At 55.9% G+C, this 27,005-nt stretch overlaps 1 protein-coding gene across 1 annotated transcript in view; it reads right to left on the bottom strand.

The window, feature by feature from the left end:
- LOC107035216 (uncharacterized) overlaps nucleotides 1-27,005 on the bottom strand; it is an 84,925-nt gene that overhangs the window by 28,303 nt on the left and 29,617 nt on the right. Inside the window, exons 28-51 of the mRNA XM_072951369.1 lie at nucleotides 26,203-26,261; nucleotides 25,196-25,328; nucleotides 24,830-24,894; nucleotides 23,019-23,172; nucleotides 21,983-22,041; nucleotides 20,976-21,108; nucleotides 20,614-20,678; nucleotides 18,803-18,956; nucleotides 17,767-17,825; nucleotides 16,760-16,892; nucleotides 16,394-16,458; nucleotides 14,583-14,736; nucleotides 13,548-13,606; nucleotides 12,541-12,673; nucleotides 12,179-12,243; nucleotides 10,368-10,521; nucleotides 9,334-9,392; nucleotides 8,327-8,459; nucleotides 7,965-8,029; nucleotides 6,154-6,307; nucleotides 5,119-5,177; nucleotides 4,112-4,244; nucleotides 3,750-3,814; nucleotides 1,939-2,092 (exon numbers count right to left, since the gene is read on the bottom strand). Of these exons, the coding sequence (XP_072807470.1) occupies nucleotides 1,939-2,092; nucleotides 3,750-3,814; nucleotides 4,112-4,244; nucleotides 5,119-5,177; nucleotides 6,154-6,307; nucleotides 7,965-8,029; nucleotides 8,327-8,459; nucleotides 9,334-9,392; nucleotides 10,368-10,521; nucleotides 12,179-12,243; nucleotides 12,541-12,673; nucleotides 13,548-13,606; nucleotides 14,583-14,736; nucleotides 16,394-16,458; nucleotides 16,760-16,892; nucleotides 17,767-17,825; nucleotides 18,803-18,956; nucleotides 20,614-20,678; nucleotides 20,976-21,108; nucleotides 21,983-22,041; nucleotides 23,019-23,172; nucleotides 24,830-24,894; nucleotides 25,196-25,328; nucleotides 26,203-26,261 (2,466 nt within the window). The remainder of the gene's footprint in view (nucleotides 1-1,938; nucleotides 2,093-3,749; nucleotides 3,815-4,111; nucleotides 4,245-5,118; nucleotides 5,178-6,153; nucleotides 6,308-7,964; nucleotides 8,030-8,326; nucleotides 8,460-9,333; nucleotides 9,393-10,367; nucleotides 10,522-12,178; nucleotides 12,244-12,540; nucleotides 12,674-13,547; nucleotides 13,607-14,582; nucleotides 14,737-16,393; nucleotides 16,459-16,759; nucleotides 16,893-17,766; nucleotides 17,826-18,802; nucleotides 18,957-20,613; nucleotides 20,679-20,975; nucleotides 21,109-21,982; nucleotides 22,042-23,018; nucleotides 23,173-24,829; nucleotides 24,895-25,195; nucleotides 25,329-26,202; nucleotides 26,262-27,005) is intronic.

Genomic DNA, 27,005 nt, shown 5'->3' with positions numbered 1-27,005 from the left:
TTTCTTAAGTTCGGGCTCAGTCGCCCCTTCCTAGGAACACAAAACAAGATAAAACAAGAAACGAACTTCAGAAACCATCATGTTCATACGCTTGGTCGGTCGGTCGGTCGGTCAGGTAGACAACAGTTATTTACCGTACCTATCAGAACACAAGCCCTATCCTGGGAGAAGCTGGCGGTACAAATAAAAGGCAGATTCTCCTCTCTGTTCTGCCAGAGGCACAGGATCCATGAAAACAAGTCAGCACAGAAAAGTTTCAACAGCTCTACAACTGAGGTGAACGGGTACAGTAACGCCACAAAGGACAGGAGAGTCCGCTGCACGTGGATAGCTCAGGGAATGCTGGGAAGACCGCACTGTTTCGTAAAAGAGAGATCCAGTGCAGAGGGGGGATGTGGAGGGGCTCTGGGGAAGGGCAGCCTGAGTAAAAGGAGCAGGTGGGAAACAGCGTAAGGCATTAAGGAAACTAGAACACACTGTTACTGGCGGTGGAATGGGAAGACAAAACATGCTGCCTTCAAAATGAGCCACCACTGAATTAATTTCAAGTGAGGACGGCTAAAACAAGAACCAACTCCAAGATACACCTAACTTTCCCAGGGATGAATTTCTTTTCAATACCCTCTAATAAACTGTAACGGAAAGACCCTGAAAAAAAGAATTCACATACAGAGACACTGGTTTCACTAGGTGAGTCTGGAAAATTAACACAAGTGCACTATCCAGTCCTACGGCATTAAGCACAGAATCACATCCTAAACTGTAAGTTAAAAATGTAAGTCAAAAATTCTCATCAGCAGATGCAAACGTGAAAATGCACACTCACACCAACCCCCGGCTTATGTTTCAGAACCCCCTGATACTTACACAGTCACACAAGGACATTAACAACAAGAGACAGTACCTCCTCAGAGGAAGACTCTCCTCCTCCTTCTTCTGCAAAGTGGTGCACTGACATACCACCTGTAAAATGTAGTTACAGGTACATTAATGAGAATATTCACGAATGCAAATTACAACCACCACGTGCGTCTATCTCCGTCCGTGGATATGTCAAAACAAAAGTGGCAGAAAAGAATTTCAAAGAGTTAAGAGCATTTTTCTGGGGGGGGGGGGGGGAAACAACCCCCAAAAAACCCAAAAGCTTAAGTCACGGTTGGGATAGATTTCAAACCAAGCAGTAAGAGGAAAACACGTAAAAAGAATGGATATCCAAGTCGGGTTTGCGCACTATGTACTTCCAACATTTGAAGTTCGTTCCTGTTTTTGTTTTTTCTTTTCTTCCTTTTTTAAGTGGAGGTACCGGGAATGAGCACACGGAATTCGGCATGCTAAGCAAGCATTCTGTTTACCACTAACCTATATCCTTCCCCGAGTAAACTAGCTTCTCGGCATAGATAAAATAAAATACAAAAAAACTCTTTCACCGTTCACTACCTTACAAAACATGTTACTTTGCTGAAGCGCGGAAGACCTTTGAGGCTTTCTTCCCCGTATCACACTAAGTCTCACATCAGACCGAGTGGGAGACAGGTCTCAGGGACCCTTGACTGAAGAGACCACAGGCCACGGGTTCGGGTGTTTCTTCCATAACCGATCATCGGCTGTGGAAGGTCAGGGCTCCACTCGCTGCCGACAGTGACAGGGGCGGGCTTCTCCTCCAGGGAGCCCGGAACGTGGTCTCTGTTGAAGGCCCGTGTGCAGAACCGACACGTCTGCCCTCCGTCAGAGGACCCTCTTTCCCTCTACAAGAGACACCTCCCTCCCCAGGGCAGGACGGGGAAGACGCGGCCCATCAAGTGCGTCTGCTAAGGGACCAGAGGGACGCGGCCGTGAGCCCAGTCAGGGCCGCCCGTGCACGGGGAAGCCCCGGAGAGCGACCTGCCCTTCTTCTGCAGTGACTCAAGGAAGAAACAGAGGACTATGCTTTCCTCTTACCGAGCGGAGCAGCTGGCGGTGGGGGGCGAGGCGGCACGGGGCACCAAGGGGGAACAGGTGCAGGTGCCCAGCTGGGCGACGACGGGCCGCACGCGGGGCAGGCCACGCAGACTGGTCCTGGGAAAGGTTGGGGCCCTCCGGCCCACGGGGTGGCCTGCAGGACAGAAGGGAGAGCTGGGTTGGATGACACACAAAAGCGCCAACGCCGACAGGAGCCGAAACCCAACGCAGCAGCAGCTGTCGGCACCGGGCACCCTCCCCTCCACCGGGTGCCCAGAGAGCAGCACGGCGCCACACGCTCCACCCAGCCCTCTGGGGCCTGCCTGCAGCCTGGGCCGCACAGGAGGACACGGGGATACGACACTGACGCCGCACGTCGCCGCCGCTGTCTCCAAGTGGAGGAAGCCAAGGGTCCTCCTGCCCGAGAGGCTGCACACGCAGCTGCCAGCACACGGACAAAGTAGCGCCTTCCCCAACAGCCAGCCGCTCTGGGCGGGACGGCCCTCCCCGCCACCTTCCCCAGCTCCACGGAAGCTTGCCCGGCGCGGACCAGGAACACGGAGACGGGACGGACGTGAAGAGCCCATTCTCCACACGAGCAAGCAGAGCCGCACCTGGGTCACCGCTCTGCCTGCAGGGCTCTGCCTGCAGGACCCTGCCAGGCCCTCTCTGCCCCCTCCTCACAAAGGGCCCTCCTCCGCCCCCCGCAGGGGCTGCCCCTGGGCGCAAAGAGCCCTGGGGAGCTGGGCATCCCGGAGTCCTGCGGCGGAGCTGGCCAAGGGCTCCTGAGGGGACAAGGCTGTCCTCAGAAGGGAGCCAGGCTCCGCTACCATCATCCCTATCCTCAGGGACGTCTGGATTTTACGGTCCCTACGGAACGCACCCTACACCTGCGTGCTATGGGAGAGTGACGTGGGGAGTCTCAACCCCACACCTGACACCCAAGGGACTGTACTAGCTCGTGCGCAAAACCCCACGGTGTGCCATGAGACAACGAGCAGCTCTGACAGCTTCCAGGGCAGGCCCGACCCGGCGCAGGGTGGGGAACACAACGTACGCACGCCGGTGCGCATGGGAATTCCCCCGCAGGGAAGGAGCCATTTTTCACGGCGGGCTCTTCCCCTTCCAGCCTCTATTCCCTACTACAAACGCACCATCTCCGAGAGCCAGGCTTTTCTGCCCAGAGTACAACTGGAGGCAGCGGCCAAGACACACCTGCCTCCCGAGAAAAGACAGTGACGGGCTGTGACATTTACCACACCCAGGAAGACTCAGAGTTGCACAAAGCACACGGTACAGAGCTGGAGGCGGGCGGGGTGGGGGGGGGCTTTGCCCCTTTTTCAGTTACCAGGATCTGAATGGACGTTCCAAACAGGAGAATCACCTGGCCTGAGCCGGGAAACCAGTCAAAAGGACGACGACACAGAAATCCGTCTCAGTGACCCAGGAGCAACCCCAGGTGCAGGAGGACAGGAAGGAGTCAGCCGAGCCGGGAGAAGTCAGTGTGGAGCGCGGGCTCACCCTCCTCACGCTGCTTCGAGAAACCCACAGTCAAAGTCTGCGGGCCCCGGCTTCTAAGCACTCCCTCATGGCTCCTGCAGGCACCAGCCAAGGCGACGGGCTCCCGGGACAAGCAGCCCGCTGGCTCCTGGGCAAGAGCTTTCAGTCTGAAAAGGCAGCGACACGCCACGCCACGCCAGACCCGTCACAGGACACACAGTCTGGAGACGAGGCCAGGAACGGCTGCCGGGAAAACGGGAAGATCACCTTTCCCAGGACGAGGTCCAACAGAGCATGATCACCCCACTTACCTGGGCCGCCGCAGGTGGCCAGGCGCTGTCGGGCCACATCGGAGCCGCGCCAGGTCCCGCGTGGGCTGAAAACCACAGAAAAGGATGGAGCGTTAGGCTTTCCTGTGAAGACACTGCTGAAGCGAAACAAAACCTTTGCGCCTGCCTGCCTGCCTGCCTGCCTGCCTGCCTGCCTGCCTGCCTGCCTTCCCCGCATCACACTCGTTTCTTGGAGGAACTGGATACTGTCCCCAGGAACTCCTGCATGCTAAGCCTGCATTCTGTCTACTGCTGAGCTACATATACCCTCCCCCCACCCCCCAGAGCACACTAGTTTCTAGGCACAGAGGAACAAGGAACGCCATCCACGTTCACTAACTTACCCGGTGTATAATAAGCTCCGTGTGCTCCAGCAGAAGAGGTCGGCGTGGTATGATCTGTTAGCTCCCATGGAGCCGTTTCTACAGTCCCAGTAGCGTCTTCCGGTTTCTTAAGTTCGGGCTCAGTCGCCCCTTCCTAGGAACACAAAACAAGATAAAACAAGAAACGAACTTCAGAAACCATCATGTTCATACGCTTGGTCGGTCGGTCGGTCGGTCAGGTAGACAACAGTTATTTACCGTACCTATCAGAACACAAGCCCTATCCTGGGAGAAGCTGGCGGTACAAATAAAAGGCAGATTCTCCTCTCTGTTCTGCCAGAGGCACAGGATCCATGAAAACAAGTCAGCACAGAAAAGTTTCAACAGCTCTACAACTGAGGTGAACGGGTACAGTAACGCCACAAAGGACAGGAGAGTCCGCTGCACGTGGATAGCTCAGGGAATGCTGGGAAGACCGCACTGTTTCGTAAAAGAGAGATCCAGTGCAGAGGGGGGATGTGGAGGGGCTCTGGGGAAGGGCAGCCTGAGTAAAAGGAGCAGGTGGGAAACAGCGTAAGGCATTAAGGAAACTAGAACACACTGTTACTGGCGGTGGAATGGGAAGACAAAACATGCTGCCTTCAAAATGAGCCACCACTGAATTAATTTCAAGTGAGGACGGCTAAAACAAGAACCAACTCCAAGATACACCTAACTTTCCCAGGGATGAATTTCTTTTCAATACCCTCTAATAAACTGTAACGGAAAGACCCTGAAAAAAAGAATTCACATACAGAGACACTGGTTTCACTAGGTGAGTCTGGAAAATTAACACAAGTGCACTATCCAGTCCTACGGCATTAAGCACAGAATCACATCCTAAACTGTAAGTTAAAAATGTAAGTCAAAAATTCTCATCAGCAGATGCAAACGTGAAAATGCACACTCACACCAACCCCCGGCTTATGTTTCAGAACCCCCTGATACTTACACAGTCACACAAGGACATTAACAACAAGAGACAGTACCTCCTCAGAGGAAGACTCTCCTCCTCCTTCTTCTGCAAAGTGGTGCACTGACATACCACCTGTAAAATGTAGTTACAGGTACATTAATGAGAATATTCACGAATGCAAATTACAACCACCACGTGCGTCTATCTCCGTCCGTGGATATGTCAAAACAAAAGTGGCAGAAAAGAATTTCAAAGAGTTAAGAGCATTTTTCTGGGGGGGGGGGGGGGGAAACAACCCCCAAAAAACCCAAAAGCTTAAGTCACGGTTGGGATAGATTTCAAACCAAGCAGTAAGAGGAAAACACGTAAAAAGAATGGATATCCAAGTCGGGTTTGCGCACTATGTACTTCCAACATTTGAAGTTCGTTCCTGTTTTTGTTTTTTCTTTTCTTCCTTTTTTAAGTGGAGGTACCGGGAATGAGCACACGGAATTCGGCATGCTAAGCAAGCATTCTGTTTACCACTAACCTATATCCTTCCCCGAGTAAACTAGCTTCTCGGCATAGATAAAATAAAATACAAAAAAACTCTTTCACCGTTCACTACCTTACAAAACATGTTACTTTGCTGAAGCGCGGAAGACCTTTGAGGCTTTCTTCCCCGTATCACACTAAGTCTCACATCAGACCGAGTGGGAGACAGGTCTCAGGGACCCTTGACTGAAGAGACCACAGGCCACGGGTTCGGGTGTTTCTTCCATAACCGATCATCGGCTGTGGAAGGTCAGGGCTCCACTCGCTGCCGACAGTGACAGGGGCGGGCTTCTCCTCCAGGGAGCCCGGAACGTGGTCTCTGTTGAAGGCCCGTGTGCAGAACCGACACGTCTGCCCTCCGTCAGAGGACCCTCTTTCCCTCTACAAGAGACACCTCCCTCCCCAGGGCAGGACGGGGAAGACGCGGCCCATCAAGTGCGTCTGCTAAGGGACCAGAGGGACGCGGCCGTGAGCCCAGTCAGGGCCGCCCGTGCACGGGGAAGCCCCGGAGAGCGACCTGCCCTTCTTCTGCAGTGACTCAAGGAAGAAACAGAGGACTATGCTTTCCTCTTACCGAGCGGAGCAGCTGGCGGTGGGGGGCGAGGCGGCACGGGGCACCAAGGGGGAACAGGTGCAGGTGCCCAGCTGGGCGACGACGGGCCGCACGCGGGGCAGGCCACGCAGACTGGTCCTGGGAAAGGTTGGGGCCCTCCGGCCCACGGGGTGGCCTGCAGGACAGAAGGGAGAGCTGGGTTGGATGACACACAAAAGCGCCAACGCCGACAGGAGCCGAAACCCAACGCAGCAGCAGCTGTCGGCACCGGGCACCCTCCCCTCCACCGGGTGCCCAGAGAGCAGCACGGCGCCACACGCTCCACCCAGCCCTCTGGGGCCTGCCTGCAGCCTGGGCCGCACAGGAGGACACGGGGATACGACACTGACGCCGCACGTCGCCGCCGCTGTCTCCAAGTGGAGGAAGCCAAGGGTCCTCCTGCCCGAGAGGCTGCACACGCAGCTGCCAGCACACGGACAAAGTAGCGCCTTCCCCAACAGCCAGCCGCTCTGGGCGGGACGGCCCTCCCCGCCACCTTCCCCAGCTCCACGGAAGCTTGCCCGGCGCGGACCAGGAACACGGAGACGGGACGGACGTGAAGAGCCCATTCTCCACACGAGCAAGCAGAGCCGCACCTGGGTCACCGCTCTGCCTGCAGGGCTCTGCCTGCAGGACCCTGCCAGGCCCTCTCTGCCCCCTCCTCACAAAGGGCCCTCCTCCGCCCCCCGCAGGGGCTGCCCCTGGGCGCAAAGAGCCCTGGGGAGCTGGGCATCCCGGAGTCCTGCGGCGGAGCTGGCCAAGGGCTCCTGAGGGGACAAGGCTGTCCTCAGAAGGGAGCCAGGCTCCGCTACCATCATCCCTATCCTCAGGGACGTCTGGATTTTACGGTCCCTACGGAACGCACCCTACACCTGCGTGCTATGGGAGAGTGACGTGGGGAGTCTCAACCCCACACCTGACACCCAAGGGACTGTACTAGCTCGTGCGCAAAACCCCACGGTGTGCCATGAGACCAACGAGCAGCTCTGACAGCTTCCAGGGCAGGCCCGACCCGGCGCAGGGTGGGGAACACAACGTACGCACGCCGGTGCGCATGGGAATTCCCCCGCAGGGAAGGAGCCATTTTTCACGGCGGGCTCTTCCCCTTCCAGCCTCTATTCCCTACTACAAACGCACCATCTCCGAGAGCCAGGCTTTTCTGCCCAGAGTACAACTGGAGGCAGCGGCCAAGACACACCTGCCTCCCGAGAAAAGACAGTGACGGGCTGTGACATTTACCACACCCAGGAAGACTCAGAGTTGCACAAAGCACACGGTACAGAGCTGGAGGCGGGCGGGGTGGGGGGGGCTTTGCCCCTTTTTCAGTTACCAGGATCTGAATGGACGTTCCAAACAGGAGAATCACCTGGCCTGAGCCGGGAAACCAGTCAAAAGGACGACGACACAGAAATCCGTCTCAGTGACCCAGGAGCAACCCCAGGTGCAGGAGGACAGGAAGGAGTCAGCCGAGCCGGGAGAAGTCAGTGTGGAGCGCGGGCTCACCCTCCTCACGCTGCTTCGAGAAACCCACAGTCAAAGTCTGCGGGCCCCGGCTTCTAAGCACTCCCTCATGGCTCCTGCAGGCACCAGCCAAGGCGACGGGCTCCCGGGACAAGCAGCCCGCTGGCTCCTGGGCAAGAGCTTTCAGTCTGAAAAGGCAGCGACACGCCACGCCACGCCAGACCCGTCACAGGACACACAGTCTGGAGACGAGGCCAGGAACGGCTGCCGGGAAAACGGGAAGATCACCTTTCCCAGGACGAGGTCCAACAGAGCATGATCACCCCACTTACCTGGGCCGCCGCAGGTGGCCAGGCGCTGTCGGGCCACATCGGAGCCGCGCCAGGTCCCGCGTGGGCTGAAAACCACAGAAAAGGATGGAGCGTTAGGCTTTCCTGTGAAGACACTGCTGAAGCGAAACAAAACCTTTGCGCCTGCCTGCCTGCCTGCCTGCCTGCCTGCCTGCCTGCCTGCCTGCCTTCCCCGCATCACACTCGTTTCTTGGAGGAACTGGATACTGTCCCCAGGAACTCCTGCATGCTAAGCCTGCATTCTGTCTACTGCTGAGCTACATATACCCTCCCCCCACCCCCCAGAGCACACTAGTTTCTAGGCACAGAGGAACAAGGAACGCCATCCACGTTCACTAACTTACCCGGTGTATAATAAGCTCCGTGTGCTCCAGCAGAAGAGGTCGGCGTGGTATGATCTGTTAGCTCCCATGGAGCCGTTTCTACAGTCCCAGTAGCGTCTTCCGGTTTCTTAAGTTCGGGCTCAGTCGCCCCTTCCTAGGAACACAAAACAAGATAAAACAAGAAACGAACTTCAGAAACCATCATGTTCATACGCTTGGTCGGTCGGTCGGTCGGTCAGGTAGACAACAGTTATTTACCGTACCTATCAGAACACAAGCCCTATCCTGGGAGAAGCTGGCGGTACAAATAAAAGGCAGATTCTCCTCTCTGTTCTGCCAGAGGCACAGGATCCATGAAAACAAGTCAGCACAGAAAAGTTTCAACAGCTCTACAACTGAGGTGAACGGGTACAGTAACGCCACAAAGGACAGGAGAGTCCGCTGCACGTGGATAGCTCAGGGAATGCTGGGAAGACCGCACTGTTTCGTAAAAGAGAGATCCAGTGCAGAGGGGGGATGTGGAGGGGCTCTGGGGAAGGGCAGCCTGAGTAAAAGGAGCAGGTGGGAAACAGCGTAAGGCATTAAGGAAACTAGAACACACTGTTACTGGCGGTGGAATGGGAAGACAAAACATGCTGCCTTCAAAATGAGCCACCACTGAATTAATTTCAAGTGAGGACGGCTAAAACAAGAACCAACTCCAAGATACACCTAACTTTCCCAGGGATGAATTTCTTTTCAATACCCTCTAATAAACTGTAACGGAAAGACCCTGAAAAAAAGAATTCACATACAGAGACACTGGTTTCACTAGGTGAGTCTGGAAAATTAACACAAGTGCACTATCCAGTCCTACGGCATTAAGCACAGAATCACATCCTAAACTGTAAGTTAAAAATGTAAGTCAAAAATTCTCATCAGCAGATGCAAACGTGAAAATGCACACTCACACCAACCCCCGGCTTATGTTTCAGAACCCCCTGATACTTACACAGTCACACAAGGACATTAACAACAAGAGACAGTACCTCCTCAGAGGAAGACTCTCCTCCTCCTTCTTCTGCAAAGTGGTGCACTGACATACCACCTGTAAAATGTAGTTACAGGTACATTAATGAGAATATTCACGAATGCAAATTACAACCACCACGTGCGTCTATCTCCGTCCGTGGATATGTCAAAACAAAAGTGGCAGAAAAGAATTTCAAAGAGTTAAGAGCATTTTTCTGGGGGGGGGGGGGGGAAACAACCCCCAAAAAACCCAAAAGCTTAAGTCACGGTTGGGATAGATTTCAAACCAAGCAGTAAGAGGAAAACACGTAAAAAGAATGGATATCCAAGTCGGGTTTGCGCACTATGTACTTCCAACATTTGAAGTTCGTTCCTGTTTTTGTTTTTTCTTTTCTTCCTTTTTTAAGTGGAGGTACCGGGAATGAGCACACGGAATTCGGCATGCTAAGCAAGCATTCTGTTTACCACTAACCTATATCCTTCCCCGAGTAAACTAGCTTCTCGGCATAGATAAAATAAAATACAAAAAAACTCTTTCACCGTTCACTACCTTACAAAACATGTTACTTTGCTGAAGCGCGGAAGACCTTTGAGGCTTTCTTCCCCGTATCACACTAAGTCTCACATCAGACCGAGTGGGAGACAGGTCTCAGGGACCCTTGACTGAAGAGACCACAGGCCACGGGTTCGGGTGTTTCTTCCATAACCGATCATCGGCTGTGGAAGGTCAGGGCTCCACTCGCTGCCGACAGTGACAGGGGCGGGCTTCTCCTCCAGGGAGCCCGGAACGTGGTCTCTGTTGAAGGCCCGTGTGCAGAACCGACACGTCTGCCCTCCGTCAGAGGACCCTCTTTCCCTCTACAAGAGACACCTCCCTCCCCAGGGCAGGACGGGGAAGACGCGGCCCATCAAGTGCGTCTGCTAAGGGACCAGAGGGACGCGGCCGTGAGCCCAGTCAGGGCCGCCCGTGCACGGGGAAGCCCCGGAGAGCGACCTGCCCTTCTTCTGCAGTGACTCAAGGAAGAAACAGAGGACTATGCTTTCCTCTTACCGAGCGGAGCAGCTGGCGGTGGGGGGCGAGGCGGCACGGGGCACCAAGGGGGAACAGGTGCAGGTGCCCAGCTGGGCGACGACGGGCCGCACGCGGGGCAGGCCACGCAGACTGGTCCTGGGAAAGGTTGGGGCCCTCCGGCCCACGGGGTGGCCTGCAGGACAGAAGGGAGAGCTGGGTTGGATGACACACAAAAGCGCCAACGCCGACAGGAGCCGAAACCCAACGCAGCAGCAGCTGTCGGCACCGGGCACCCTCCCCTCCACCGGGTGCCCAGAGAGCAGCACGGCGCCACACGCTCCACCCAGCCCTCTGGGGCCTGCCTGCAGCCTGGGCCGCACAGGAGGACACGGGGATACGACACTGACGCCGCACGTCGCCGCCGCTGTCTCCAAGTGGAGGAAGCCAAGGGTCCTCCTGCCCGAGAGGCTGCACACGCAGCTGCCAGCACACGGACAAAGTAGCGCCTTCCCCAACAGCCAGCCGCTCTGGGCGGGACGGCCCTCCCCGCCACCTTCCCCAGCTCCACGGAAGCTTGCCCGGCGCGGACCAGGAACACGGAGACGGGACGGACGTGAAGAGCCCATTCTCCACACGAGCAAGCAGAGCCGCACCTGGGTCACCGCTCTGCCTGCAGGGCTCTGCCTGCAGGACCCTGCCAGGCCCTCTCTGCCCCCTCCTCACAAAGGGCCCTCCTCCGCCCCCCGCAGGGGCTGCCCCTGGGCGCAAAGAGCCCTGGGGAGCTGGGCATCCCGGAGTCCTGCGGCGGAGCTGGCCAAGGGCTCCTGAGGGGACAAGGCTGTCCTCAGAAGGGAGCCAGGCTCCGCTACCATCATCCCTATCCTCAGGGACGTCTGGATTTTACGGTCCCTACGGAACGCACCCTACACCTGCGTGCTATGGGAGAGTGACGTGGGGAGTCTCAACCCCACACCTGACACCCAAGGGACTGTACTAGCTCGTGCGCAAAACCCCACGGTGTGCCATGAGACCAACGAGCAGCTCTGACAGCTTCCAGGGCAGGCCCGACCCGGCGCAGGGTGGGGAACACAACGTACGCACGCCGGTGCGCATGGGAATTCCCCCGCAGGGAAGGAGCCATTTTTCACGGCGGGCTCTTCCCCTTCCAGCCTCTATTCCCTACTACAAACGCACCATCTCCGAGAGCCAGGCTTTTCTGCCCAGAGTACAACTGGAGGCAGCGGCCAAGACACACCTGCCTCCCGAGAAAAGACAGTGACGGGCTGTGACATTTACCACACCCAGGAAGACTCAGAGTTGCACAAAGCACACGGTACAGAGCTGGAGGCGGGCGGGGTGGGGGGGGCTTTGCCCCTTTTTCAGTTACCAGGATCTGAATGGACGTTCCAAACAGGAGAATCACCTGGCCTGAGCCGGGAAACCAGTCAAAAGGACGACGACACAGAAATCCGTCTCAGTGACCCAGGAGCAACCCCAGGTGCAGGAGGACAGGAAGGAGTCAGCCGAGCCGGGAGAAGTCAGTGTGGAGCGCGGGCTCACCCTCCTCACGCTGCTTCGAGAAACCCACAGTCAAAGTCTGCGGGCCCCGGCTTCTAAGCACTCCCTCATGGCTCCTGCAGGCACCAGCCAAGGCGACGGGCTCCCGGGACAAGCAGCCCGCTGGCTCCTGGGCAAGAGCTTTCAGTCTGAAAAGGCAGCGACACGCCACGCCACGCCAGACCCGTCACAGGACACACAGTCTGGAGACGAGGCCAGGAACGGCTGCCGGGAAAACGGGAAGATCACCTTTCCCAGGACGAGGTCCAACAGAGCATGATCACCCCACTTACCTGGGCCGCCGCAGGTGGCCAGGCGCTGTCGGGCCACATCGGAGCCGCGCCAGGTCCCGCGTGGGCTGAAAACCACAGAAAAGGATGGAGCGTTAGGCTTTCCTGTGAAGACACTGCTGAAGCGAAACAAAACCTTTGCGCCTGCCTGCCTGCCTGCCTGCCTGCCTGCCTGCCTGCCTGCCTGCCTTCCCCGCATCACACTCGTTTCTTGGAGGAACTGGATACTGTCCCCAGGAACTCCTGCATGCTAAGCCTGCATTCTGTCTACTGCTGAGCTACATATACCCTCCCCCCACCCCCCAGAGCACACTAGTTTCTAGGCACAGAGGAACAAGGAACGCCATCCACGTTCACTAACTTACCCGGTGTATAATAAGCTCCGTGTGCTCCAGCAGAAGAGGTCGGCGTGGTATGATCTGTTAGCTCCCATGGAGCCGTTTCTACAGTCCCAGTAGCGTCTTCCGGTTTCTTAAGTTCGGGCTCAGTCGCCCCTTCCTAGGAACACAAAACAAGATAAAACAAGAAACGAACTTCAGAAACCATCATGTTCATACGCTTGGTCGGTCGGTCGGTCGGTCAGGTAGACAACAGTTATTTACCGTACCTATCAGAACACAAGCCCTATCCTGGGAGAAGCTGGCGGTACAAATAAAAGGCAGATTCTCCTCTCTGTTCTGCCAGAGGCACAGGATCCATGAAAACAAGTCAGCACAGAAAAGTTTCAACAGCTCTACAACTGAGGTGAACGGGTACAGTAACGCCACAAAGGACAGGAGAGTCCGCTGCACGTGGATAGCTCAGGGAATGCTGGGAAGACCGCACTGTTTCGTAAAAGAGAGATCCAGTGCAGAGGGGGGATGTGGAGGGGCTCTGGGGAAGGGCAGCCTGAGTAAAAGGAGCAGGTGGGAAACAGCGTAAGGCATTAAGGAAACTAGAACACACTGTTACTGGCGGTGGAATGGGAAGACAAAACATGCTGCCTTCAAAATGAGCCACCACTGAATTAATTTCAAGTGAGGACGGCTAAAACAAGAACCAACTCCAAGATACACCTAACTTTCCCAGGGATGAATTTCTTTTCAATACCCTCTAATAAACTGTAACGGAAAGACCCTGAAAAAAAGAATTCACATACAGAGACACTGGTTTCACTAGGTGAGTCTGGAAAATTAACACAAGTGCACTATCCAGTCCTACGGCATTAAGCACAGAATCACATCCTAAACTGTAAGTTAAAAATGTAAGTCAAAAATTCTCATCAGCAGATGCAAACGTGAAAATGCACACTCACACCAACCCCCGGCTTATGTTTCAGAACCCCCTGATACTTACACAGTCACACAAGGACATTAACAACAAGAGACAGTACCTCCTCAGAGGAAGACTCTCCTCCTCCTTCTTCTGCAAAGTGGTGCACTGACATACCACCTGTAAAATGTAGTTACAGGTACATTAATGAGAATATTCACGAATGCAAATTACAACCACCACGTGCGTCTATCTCCGTCCGTGGATATGTCAAAACAAAAGTGGCAGAAAAGAATTTCAAAGAGTTAAGAGCATTTTTCTGGGGGGGGGGGGGGGGAAACAACCCCCAAAAAACCCAAAAGCTTAAGTCACGGTTGGGATAGATTTCAAACCAAGCAGTAAGAGGAAAACACGTAAAAAGAATGGATATCCAAGTCGGGTTTGCGCACTATGTACTTCCAACATTTGAAGTTCGTTCCTGTTTTTGTTTTTTCTTTTCTTCCTTTTTTAAGTGGAGGTACCGGGAATGAGCACACGGAATTCGGCATGCTAAGCAAGCATTCTGTTTACCACTAACCTATATCCTTCCCCGAGTAAACTAGCTTCTCGGCATAGATAAAATAAAATACAAAAAAACTCTTTCACCGTTCACTACCTTACAAAACATGTTACTTTGCTGAAGCGCGGAAGACCTTTGAGGCTTTCTTCCCCGTATCACACTAAGTCTCACATCAGACCGAGTGGGAGACAGGTCTCAGGGACCCTTGACTGAAGAGACCACAGGCCACGGGTTCGGGTGTTTCTTCCATAACCGATCATCGGCTGTGGAAGGTCAGGGCTCCACTCGCTGCCGACAGTGACAGGGGCGGGCTTCTCCTCCAGGGAGCCCGGAACGTGGTCTCTGTTGAAGGCCCGTGTGCAGAACCGACACGTCTGCCCTCCGTCAGAGGACCCTCTTTCCCTCTACAAGAGACACCTCCCTCCCCAGGGCAGGACGGGGAAGACGCGGCCCATCAAGTGCGTCTGCTAAGGGACCAGAGGGACGCGGCCGTGAGCCCAGTCAGGGCCGCCCGTGCACGGGGAAGCCCCGGAGAGCGACCTGCCCTTCTTCTGCAGTGACTCAAGGAAGAAACAGAGGACTATGCTTTCCTCTTACCGAGCGGAGCAGCTGGCGGTGGGGGGCGAGGCGGCACGGGGCACCAAGGGGGAACAGGTGCAGGTGCCCAGCTGGGCGACGACGGGCCGCACGCGGGGCAGGCCACGCAGACTGGTCCTGGGAAAGGTTGGGGCCCTCCGGCCCACGGGGTGGCCTGCAGGACAGAAGGGAGAGCTGGGTTGGATGACACACAAAAGCGCCAACGCCGACAGGAGCCGAAACCCAACGCAGCAGCAGCTGTCGGCACCGGGCACCCTCCCCTCCACCGGGTGCCCAGAGAGCAGCACGGCGCCACACGCTCCACCCAGCCCTCTGGGGCCTGCCTGCAGCCTGGGCCGCACAGGAGGACACGGGGATACGACACTGACGCCGCACGTCGCCGCCGCTGTCTCCAAGTGGAGGAAGCCAAGGGTCCTCCTGCCCGAGAGGCTGCACACGCAGCTGCCAGCACACGGACAAAGTAGCGCCTTCCCCAACAGCCAGCCGCTCTGGGCGGGACGGCCCTCCCCGCCACCTTCCCCAGCTCCACGGAAGCTTGCCCGGCGCGGACCAGGAACACGGAGACGGGACGGACGTGAAGAGCCCATTCTCCACACGAGCAAGCAGAGCCGCACCTGGGTCACCGCTCTGCCTGCAGGGCTCTGCCTGCAGGACCCTGCCAGGCCCTCTCTGCCCCCTCCTCACAAAGGGCCCTCCTCCGCCCCCCGCAGGGGCTGCCCCTGGGCGCAAAGAGCCCTGGGGAGCTGGGCATCCCGGAGTCCTGCGGCGGAGCTGGCCAAGGGCTCCTGAGGGGACAAGGCTGTCCTCAGAAGGGAGCCAGGCTCCGCTACCATCATCCCTATCCTCAGGGACGTCTGGATTTTACGGTCCCTACGGAACGCACCCTACACCTGCGTGCTATGGGAGAGTGACGTGGGGAGTCTCAACCCCACACCTGACACCCAAGGGACTGTACTAGCTCGTGCGCAAAACCCCACGGTGTGCCATGAGACCAACGAGCAGCTCTGACAGCTTCCAGGGCAGGCCCGACCCGGCGCAGGGTGGGGAACACAACGTACGCACGCCGGTGCGCATGGGAATTCCCCCGCAGGGAAGGAGCCATTTTTCACGGCGGGCTCTTCCCCTTCCAGCCTCTATTCCCTACTACAAACGCACCATCTCCGAGAGCCAGGCTTTTCTGCCCAGAGTACAACTGGAGGCAGCGGCCAAGACACACCTGCCTCCCGAGAAAAGACAGTGACGGGCTGTGACATTTACCACACCCAGGAAGACTCAGAGTTGCACAAAGCACACGGTACAGAGCTGGAGGCGGGCGGGGTGGGGGGGGCTTTGCCCCTTTTTCAGTTACCAGGATCTGAATGGACGTTCCAAACAGGAGAATCACCTGGCCTGAGCCGGGAAACCAGTCAAAAGGACGACGACACAGAAATCCGTCTCAGTGACCCAGGAGCAACCCCAGGTGCAGGAGGACAGGAAGGAGTCAGCCGAGCCGGGAGAAGTCAGTGTGGAGCGCGGGCTCACCCTCCTCACGCTGCTTCGAGAAACCCACAGTCAAAGTCTGCGGGCCCCGGCTTCTAAGCACTCCCTCATGGCTCCTGCAGGCACCAGCCAAGGCGACGGGCTCCCGGGACAAGCAGCCCGCTGGCTCCTGGGCAAGAGCTTTCAGTCTGAAAAGGCAGCGACACGCCACGCCACGCCAGACCCGTCACAGGACACACAGTCTGGAGACGAGGCCAGGAACGGCTGCCGGGAAAACGGGAAGATCACCTTTCCCAGGACGAGGTCCAACAGAGCATGATCACCCCACTTACCTGGGCCGCCGCAGGTGGCCAGGCGCTGTCGGGCCACATCGGAGCCGCGCCAGGTCCCGCGTGGGCTGAAAACCACAGAAAAGGATGGAGCGTTAGGCTTTCCTGTGAAGACACTGCTGAAGCGAAACAAAACCTTTGCGCCTGCCTGCCTGCCTGCCTGCCTGCCTGCCTGCCTGCCTGCCTGCCTGCCTTCCCCGCATCACACTCGTTTCTTGGAGGAACTGGATACTGTCCCCAGGAACTCCTGCATGCTAAGCCTGCATTCTGTCTACTGCTGAGCTACATATACCCTCCCCCCACCCCCCAGAGCACACTAGTTTCTAGGCACAGAGGAACAAGGAACGCCATCCACGTTCACTAACTTACCCGGTGTATAATAAGCTCCGTGTGCTCCAGCAGAAGAGGTCGGCGTGGTATGATCTGTTAGCTCCCATGGAGCCGTTTCTACAGTCCCAGTAGCGTCTTCCGGTTTCTTAAGTTCGGGCTCAGTCGCCCCTTCCTAGGAACACAAAACAAGATAAAACAAGAAACGAACTTCAGAAACCATCATGTTCATACGCTTGGTCGGTCGGTCGGTCGGTCAGGTAGACAACAGTTATTTACCGTACCTATCAGAACACAAGCCCTATCCTGGGAGAAGCTGGCGGTACAAATAAAAGGCAGATTCTCCTCTCTGTTCTGCCAGAGGCACAGGATCCATGAAAACAAGTCAGCACAGAAAAGTTTCAACAGCTCTACAACTGAGGTGAACGGGTACAGTAACGCCACAAAGGACAGGAGAGTCCGCTGCACGTGGATAGCTCAGGGAATGCTGGGAAGACCGCACTGTTTCGTAAAAGAGAGATCCAGTGCAGAGGGGGGATGTGGAGGGGCTCTGGGGAAGGGCAGCCTGAGTAAAAGGAGCAGGTGGGAAACAGCGTAAGGCATTAAGGAAACTAGAACACACTGTTACTGGCGGTGGAATGGGAAGACAAAACATGCTGCCTTCAAAATGAGCCACCACTGAATTAATTTCAAGTGAGGACGGCTAAAACAAGAACCAACTCCAAGATACACCTAACTTTCCCAGGGATGAATTTCTTTTCAATACCCTCTAATAAACTGTAACGGAAAGACCCTGAAAAAAAGAATTCACATACAGAGACACTGGTTTCACTAGGTGAGTCTGGAAAATTAACACAAGTGCACTATCCAGTCCTACGGCATTAAGCACAGAATCACATCCTAAACTGTAAGTTAAAAATGTAAGTCAAAAATTCTCATCAGCAGATGCAAACGTGAAAATGCACACTCACACCAACCCCCGGCTTATGTTTCAGAACCCCCTGATACTTACACAGTCACACAAGGACATTAACAACAAGAGACAGTACCTCCTCAGAGGAAGACTCTCCTCCTCCTTCTTCTGCAAAGTGGTGCACTGACATACCACCTGTAAAATGTAGTTACAGGTACATTAATGAGAATATTCACGAATGCAAATTACAACCACCACGTGCGTCTATCTCCGTCCGTGGATATGTCAAAACAAAAGTGGCAGAAAAGAATTTCAAAGAGTTAAGAGCATTTTTCTGGGGGGGGGGGGGGGGGAAACAACCCCCAAAAAACCCAAAAGCTTAAGTCACGGTTGGGATAGATTTCAAACCAAGCAGTAAGAGGAAAACACGTAAAAAGAATGGATATCCAAGTCGGGTTTGCGCACTATGTACTTCCAACATTTGAAGTTCGTTCCTGTTTTTGTTTTTTCTTTTCTTCCTTTTTTAAGTGGAGGTACCGGGAATGAGCACACGGAATTCGGCATGCTAAGCAAGCATTCTGTTTACCACTAACCTATATCCTTCCCCGAGTAAACTAGCTTCTCGGCATAGATAAAATAAAATACAAAAAAACTCTTTCACCGTTCACTACCTTACAAAACATGTTACTTTGCTGAAGCGCGGAAGACCTTTGAGGCTTTCTTCCCCGTATCACACTAAGTCTCACATCAGACCGAGTGGGAGACAGGTCTCAGGGACCCTTGACTGAAGAGACCACAGGCCACGGGTTCGGGTGTTTCTTCCATAACCGATCATCGGCTGTGGAAGGTCAGGGCTCCACTCGCTGCCGACAGTGACAGGGGCGGGCTTCTCCTCCAGGGAGCCCGGAACGTGGTCTCTGTTGAAGGCCCGTGTGCAGAACCGACACGTCTGCCCTCCGTCAGAGGACCCTCTTTCCCTCTACAAGAGACACCTCCCTCCCCAGGGCAGGACGGGGAAGACGCGGCCCATCAAGTGCGTCTGCTAAGGGACCAGAGGGACGCGGCCGTGAGCCCAGTCAGGGCCGCCCGTGCACGGGGAAGCCCCGGAGAGCGACCTGCCCTTCTTCTGCAGTGACTCAAGGAAGAAACAGAGGACTATGCTTTCCTCTTACCGAGCGGAGCAGCTGGCGGTGGGGGGCGAGGCGGCACGGGGCACCAAGGGGGAACAGGTGCAGGTGCCCAGCTGGGCGACGACGGGCCGCACGCGGGGCAGGCCACGCAGACTGGTCCTGGGAAAGGTTGGGGCCCTCCGGCCCACGGGGTGGCCTGCAGGACAGAAGGGAGAGCTGGGTTGGATGACACACAAAAGCGCCAACGCCGACAGGAGCCGAAACCCAACGCAGCAGCAGCTGTCGGCACCGGGCACCCTCCCCTCCACCGGGTGCCCAGAGAGCAGCACGGCGCCACACGCTCCACCCAGCCCTCTGGGGCCTGCCTGCAGCCTGGGCCGCACAGGAGGACACGGGGATACGACACTGACGCCGCACGTCGCCGCCGCTGTCTCCAAGTGGAGGAAGCCAAGGGTCCTCCTGCCCGAGAGGCTGCACACGCAGCTGCCAGCACACGGACAAAGTAGCGCCTTCCCCAACAGCCAGCCGCTCTGGGCGGGACGGCCCTCCCCGCCACCTTCCCCAGCTCCACGGAAGCTTGCCCGGCGCGGACCAGGAACACGGAGACGGGATGGACGTGAAGAGCCCATTCTCCACACGAGCAAGCAGAGCCGCACCTGGGTCACCGCTCTGCCTGCAGGGCTCTGCCTGCAGGACCCTGCCAGGCCCTCTCTGCCCCCTCCTCACAAAGGGCCCTCCTCCGCCCCCCGCAGGGGCTGCCCCTGGGCGCAAAGAGCCCTGGGGAGCTGGGCATCCCGGAGTCCTGCGGCGGAGCTGGCCAAGGGCTCCTGAGGGGACAAGGCTGTCCTCAGAAGGGAGCCAGGCTCCGCTACCATCATCCCTATCCTCAGGGACGTCTGGATTTTACGGTCCCTACGGAACGCACCCTACACCTGCGTGCTATGGGAGAGTGACGTGGGGAGTCTCAACCCCACACCTGACACCCAAGGGACTGTACTAGCTCGTGCGCAAAACCCCACGGTGTGCCATGAGACCAACGAGCAGCTCTGACAGCTTCCAGGGCAGGCCCGACCCGGCGCAGGGTGGGGAACACAACGTACGCACGCCGGTGCGCATGGGAATTCCCCCGCAGGGAAGGAGCCATTTTTCACGGCGGGCTCTTCCCCTTCCAGCCTCTATTCCCTACTACAAACGCACCATCTCCGAGAGCCAGGCTTTTCTGCCCAGAGTACAACTGGAGGCAGCGGCCAAGACACACCTGCCTCCCGAGAAAAGACAGTGACGGGCTGTGACATTTACCACACCCAGGAAGACTCAGAGTTGCACAAAGCACACGGTACAGAGCTGGAGGCGGGCGGGGTGGGGGGGGCTTTGCCCCTTTTTCAGTTACCAGGATCTGAATGGACGTTCCAAACAGGAGAATCACCTGGCCTGAGCCGGGAAACCAGTCAAAAGGACGACGACACAGAAATCCGTCTCAGTGACCCAGGAGCAACCCCAGGTGCAGGAGGACAGGAAGGAGTCAGCCGAGCCGGGAGAAGTCAGTGTGGAGCGCGGGCTCACCCTCCTCACGCTGCTTCGAGAAACCCACAGTCAAAGTCTGCGGGCCCCGGCTTCTAAGCACTCCCTCATGGCTCCTGCAGGCACCAGCCAAGGCGACGGGCTCCCGGGACAAGCAGCCCGCTGGCTCCTGGGCAAGAGCTTTCAGTCTGAAAAGGCAGCGACACGCCACGCCACGCCAGACCCGTCACAGGACACACAGTCTGGAGACGAGGCCAGGAACGGCTGCCGGGAAAACGGGAAGATCACCTTTCCCAGGACGAGGTCCAACAGAGCATGATCACCCCACTTACCTGGGCCGCCGCAGGTGGCCAGGCGCTGTCGGGCCACATCGGAGCCGCGCCAGGTCCCGCGTGGGCTGAAAACCACAGAAAAGGATGGAGCGTTAGGCTTTCCTGTGAAGACACTGCTGAAGCGAAACAAAACCTTTGCGCCTGCCTGCCTGCCTGCCTGCCTGCCTGCCTGCCTGCCTGCCTGCCTTCCCCGCATCACACTCGTTTCTTGGAGGAACTGGATACTGTCCCCAGGAACTCCTGCATGCTAAGCCTGCATTCTGTCTACTGCTGAGCTACATATACCCTCCCCCCACCCCCCAGAGCACACTAGTTTCTAGGCACAGAGGAACAAGGAACGCCATCCACGTTCACTAACTTACCCGGTGTATAATAAGCTCCGTGTGCTCCAGCAGAAGAGGTCGGCGTGGTATGATCTGTTAGCTCCCATGGAGCCGTTTCTACAGTCCCAGTAGCGTCTTCCGGTTTCTTAAGTTCGGGCTCAGTCGCCCCTTCCTAGGAACACAAAACAAGATAAAACAAGAAACGAACTTCAGAAACCATCATGTTCATACGCTTGGTCGGTCGGTCGGTCGGTCAGGTAGACAACAGTTATTTACCGTACCTATCAGAACACAAGCCCTATCCTGGGAGAAGCTGGCGGTACAAATAAAAGGCAGATTCTCCTCTCTGTTCTGCCAGAGGCACAGGATCCATGAAAACAAGTCAGCACAGAAAAGTTTCAACAGCTCTACAACTGAGGTGAACGGGTACAGTAACGCCACAAAGGACAGGAGAGTCCGCTGCACGTGGATAGCTCAGGGAATGCTGGGAAGACCGCACTGTTTCGTAAAAGAGAGATCCAGTGCAGAGGGGGGATGTGGAGGGGCTCTGGGGAAGGGCAGCCTGAGTAAAAGGAGCAGGTGGGAAACAGCGTAAGGCATTAAGGAAACTAGAACACACTGTTACTGGCGGTGGAATGGGAAGACAAAACATGCTGCCTTCAAAATGAGCCACCACTGAATTAATTTCAAGTGAGGACGGCTAAAACAAGAACCAACTCCAAGATACACCTAACTTTCCCAGGGATGAATTTCTTTTCAATACCCTCTAATAAACTGTAACGGAAAGACCCTGAAAAAAAGAATTCACATACAGAGACACTGGTTTCACTAGGTGAGTCTGGAAAATTAACACAAGTGCACTATCCAGTCCTACGGCATTAAGCACAGAATCACATCCTAAACTGTAAGTTAAAAATGTAAGTCAAAAATTCTCATCAGCAGATGCAAACGTGAAAATGCACACTCACACCAACCCCCGGCTTATGTTTCAGAACCCCCTGATACTTACACAGTCACACAAGGACATTAACAACAAGAGACAGTACCTCCTCAGAGGAAGACTCTCCTCCTCCTTCTTCTGCAAAGTGGTGCACTGACATACCACCTGTAAAATGTAGTTACAGGTACATTAATGAGAATATTCACGAATGCAAATTACAACCACCACGTGCGTCTATCTCCGTCCGTGGATATGTCAAAACAAAAGTGGCAGAAAAGAATTTCAAAGAGTTAAGAGCATTTTTCTGGGGGGGGGGGGGGGGGAAACAACCCCCAAAAAACCCAAAAGCTTAAGTCACGGTTGGGATAGATTTCAAACCAAGCAGTAAGAGGAAAACACGTAAAAAGAATGGATATCCAAGTCGGGTTTGCGCACTATGTACTTCCAACATTTGAAGTTCGTTCCTGTTTTTGTTTTTTCTTTTCTTCCTTTTTTAAGTGGAGGTACCGGGAATGAGCACACGGAATTCGGCATGCTAAGCAAGCATTCTGTTTACCACTAACCTATATCCTTCCCCGAGTAAACTAGCTTCTCGGCATAGATAAAATAAAATACAAAAAAACTCTTTCACCGTTCACTACCTTACAAAACATGTTACTTTGCTGAAGCGCGGAAGACCTTTGAGGCTTTCTTCCCCGTATCACACTAAGTCTCACATCAGACCGAGTGGGAGACAGGTCTCAGGGACCCTTGACTGAAGAGACCACAGGCCACGGGTTCGGGTGTTTCTTCCATAACCGATCATCGGCTGTGGAAGGTCAGGGCTCCACTCGCTGCCGACAGTGACAGGGGCGGGCTTCTCCTCCAGGGAGCCCGGAACGTGGTCTCTGTTGAAGGCCCGTGTGCAGAACCGACACGTCTGCCCTCCGTCAGAGGACCCTCTTTCCCTCTACAAGAGACACCTCCCTCCCCAGGGCAGGACGGGGAAGACGCGGCCCATCAAGTGCGTCTGCTAAGGGACCAGAGGGACGCGGCCGTGAGCCCAGTCAGGGCCGCCCGTGCACGGGGAAGCCCCGGAGAGCGACCTGCCCTTCTTCTGCAGTGACTCAAGGAAGAAACAGAGGACTATGCTTTCCTCTTACCGAGCGGAGCAGCTGGCGGTGGGGGGCGAGGCGGCACGGGGCACCAAGGGGGAACAGGTGCAGGTGCCCAGCTGGGCGACGACGGGCCGCACGCGGGGCAGGCCACGCAGACTGGTCCTGGGAAAGGTTGGGGCCCTCCGGCCCACGGGGTGGCCTGCAGGACAGAAGGGAGAGCTGGGTTGGATGACACACAAAAGCGCCAACGCCGACAGGAGCCGAAACCCAACGCAGCAGCAGCTGTCGGCACCGGGCACCCTCCCCTCCACCGGGTGCCCAGAGAGCAGCACGGCGCCACACGCTCCACCCAGCCCTCTGGGGCCTGCCTGCAGCCTGGGCCGCACAGGAGGACACGGGGATACGACACTGACGCCGCACGTCGCCGCCGCTGTCTCCAAGTGGAGGAAGCCAAGGGTCCTCCTGCCCGAGAGGCTGCACACGCAGCTGCCAGCACACGGACAAAGTAGCGCCTTCCCCAACAGCCAGCCGCTCTGGGCGGGACGGCCCTCCCCGCCACCTTCCCCAGCTCCACGGAAGCTTGCCCGGCGCGGACCAGGAACACGGAGACGGGACGGACGTGAAGAGCCCATTCTCCACACGAGCAAGCAGAGCCGCACCTGGGTCACCGCTCTGCCTGCAGGGCTCTGCCTGCAGGACCCTGCCAGGCCCTCTCTGCCCCCTCCTCACAAAGGGCCCTCCTCCGCCCCCCGCAGGGGCTGCCCCTGGGCGCAAAGAGCCCTGGGGAGCTGGGCATCCCGGAGTCCTGCGGCGGAGCTGGCCAAGGGCTCCTGAGGGGACAAGGCTGTCCTCAGAAGGGAGCCAGGCTCCGCTACCATCATCCCTATCCTCAGGGACGTCTGGATTTTACGGTCCCTACGGAACGCACCCTACACCTGCGTGCTATGGGAGAGTGACGTGGGGAGTCTCAACCCCACACCTGACACCCAAGGGACTGTACTAGCTCGTGCGCAAAACCCCACGGTGTGCCATGAGACCAACGAGCAGCTCTGACAGCTTCCAGGGCAGGCCCGACCCGGCGCAGGGTGGGGAACACAACGTACGCACGCCGGTGCGCATGGGAATTCCCCCGCAGGGAAGGAGCCATTTTTCACGGCGGGCTCTTCCCCTTCCAGCCTCTATTCCCTACTACAAACGCACCATCTCCGAGAGCCAGGCTTTTCTGCCCAGAGTACAACTGGAGGCAGCGGCCAAGACACACCTGCCTCCCGAGAAAAGACAGTGACGGGCTGTGACATTTACCACACCCAGGAAGACTCAGAGTTGCACAAAGCACACGGTACAGAGCTGGAGGCGGGCGGGGTGGGGGGGGCTTTGCCCCTTTTTCAGTTACCAGGATCTGAATGGACGTTCCAAACAGGAGAATCACCTGGCCTGAGCCGGGAAACCAGTCAAAAGGACGACGACACAGAAATCCGTCTCAGTGACCCAGGAGCAACCCCAGGTGCAGGAGGACAGGAAGGAGTCAGCCGAGCCGGGAGAAGTCAGTGTGGAGCGCGGGCTCACCCTCCTCACGCTGCTTCGAGAAACCCACAGTCAAAGTCTGCGGGCCCCGGCTTCTAAGCACTCCCTCATGGCTCCTGCAGGCACCAGCCAAGGCGACGGGCTCCCGGGACAAGCAGCCCGCTGGCTCCTGGGCAAGAGCTTTCAGTCTGAAAAGGCAGCGACACGCCACGCCACGCCAGACCCGTCACAGGACACACAGTCTGGAGACGAGGCCAGGAACGGCTGCCGGGAAAACGGGAAGATCACCTTTCCCAGGACGAGGTCCAACAGAGCATGATCACCCCACTTACCTGGGCCGCCGCAGGTGGCCAGGCGCTGTCGGGCCACATCGGAGCCGCGCCAGGTCCCGCGTGGGCTGAAAACCACAGAAAAGGATGGAGCGTTAGGCTTTCCTGTGAAGACACTGCTGAAGCGAAACAAAACCTTTGCGCCTGCCTGCCTGCCTGCCTGCCTGCCTGCCTGCCTGCCTGCCTGCCTGCCTTCCCCGCATCACACTCGTTTCTTGGAGGAACTGGATACTGTCCCCAGGAACTCCTGCATGCTAAGCCTGCATTCTGTCTACTGCTGAGCTACATATACCCTCCCCCCACCCCCCAGAGCACACTAGTTTCTAGGCACAGAGGAACAAGGAACGCCATCCACGTTCACTAACTTACCCGGTGTATAATAAGCTCCGTGTGCTCCAGCAGAAGAGGTCGGCGTGGTATGATCTGTTAGCTCCCATGGAGCCGTTTCTACAGTCCCAGTAGCGTCTTCCGGTTTCTTAAGTTCGGGCTCAGTCGCCCCTTCCTAGGAACACAAAACAAGATAAAACAAGAAACGAACTTCAGAAACCATCATGTTCATACGCTTGGTCGGTCGGTCGGTCGGTCAGGTAGACAACAGTTATTTACCGTACCTATCAGAACACAAGCCCTATCCTGGGAGAAGCTGGCGGTACAAATAAAAGGCAGATTCTCCTCTCTGTTCTGCCAGAGGCACAGGATCCATGAAAACAAGTCAGCACAGAAAAGTTTCAACAGCTCTACAACTGAGGTGAACGGGTACAGTAACGCCACAAAGGACAGGAGAGTCCGCTGCACGTGGATAGCTCAGGGAATGCTGGGAAGACCGCACTGTTTCGTAAAAGAGAGATCCAGTGCAGAGGGGGGATGTGGAGGGGCTCTGGGGAAGGGCAGCCTGAGTAAAAGGAGCAGGTGGGAAACAGCGTAAGGCATTAAGGAAACTAGAACACACTGTTACTGGCGGTGGAATGGGAAGACAAAACATGCTGCCTTCAAAATGAGCCACCACTGAATTAATTTCAAGTGAGGACGGCTAAAACAAGAACCAACTCCAAGATACACCTAACTTTCCCAGGGATGAATTTCTTTTCAATACCCTCTAATAAACTGTAACGGAAAGACCCTGAAAAAAAGAATTCACATACAGAGACACTGGTTTCACTAGGTGAGTCTGGAAAATTAACACAAGTGCACTATCCAGTCCTACGGCATTAAGCACAGAATCACATCCTAAACTGTAAGTTAAAAATGTAAGTCAAAAATTCTCATCAGCAGATGCAAACGTGAAAATGCACACTCACACCAACCCCCGGCTTATGTTTCAGAACCCCCTGATACTTACACAGTCACACAAGGACATTAACAACAAGAGACAGTACCTCCTCAGAGGAAGACTCTCCTCCTCCTTCTTCTGCAAAGTGGTGCACTGACATACCACCTGTAAAATGTAGTTACAGGTACATTAATGAGAATATTCACGAATGCAAATTACAACCACCACGTGCGTCTATCTCCGTCCGTGGATATGTCAAAACAAAAGTGGCAGAAAAGAATTTCAAAGAGTTAAGAGCATTTTTCTGGGGGGGGGGGGGAAACAACCCCCCAAAAACCCAAAAGCTTAAGTCACGGTTGGGATAGATTTCAAACCAAGCAGTAAGAGGAAAACACGTAAAAAGAATGGATATCCAAGTCGGGTTTGCGCACTATGTACTTCCAACATTTGAAGTTCGTTCCTGTTTTTGTTTTTTCTTTTCTTCCTTTTTTAAGTGGAGGTACCGGGAATGAGCACACGGAATTCGGCATGCTAAGCAAGCATTCTGTTTACCACTAACCTATATCCTTCCCCGAGTAAACTAGCTTCTCGGCATAGATAAAATAAAATACAAAAAAACTCTTTCACCGTTCACTACCTTACAAAACATGTTACTTTGCTGAAGCGCGGAAGACCTTTGAGGCTTTCTTCCCCGTATCACACTAAGTCTCACATCAGACCGAGTGGGAGACAGGTCTCAGGGACCCTTGACTGAAGAGACCACAGGCCACGGGTTCGGGTGTTTCTTCCATAACCGATCATCGGCTGTGGAAGGTCAGGGCTCCACTCGCTGCCGACAGTGACAGGGGCGGGCTTCTCCTCCAGGGAGCCCGGAACGTGGTCTCTGTTGAAGGCCCGTGTGCAGAACCG

This window comes from Vicugna pacos, chromosome 28 (assembly GCF_048564905.1).
Source record: "Vicugna pacos chromosome 28, VicPac4, whole genome shotgun sequence".
Lineage (NCBI taxonomy): Eukaryota > Metazoa > Chordata > Mammalia > Artiodactyla > Camelidae > Vicugna > Vicugna pacos.
The sequence above is the reverse complement of the archived record's forward strand: the minus strand, read 5'-3'. Positions and strand labels throughout refer to the sequence as shown.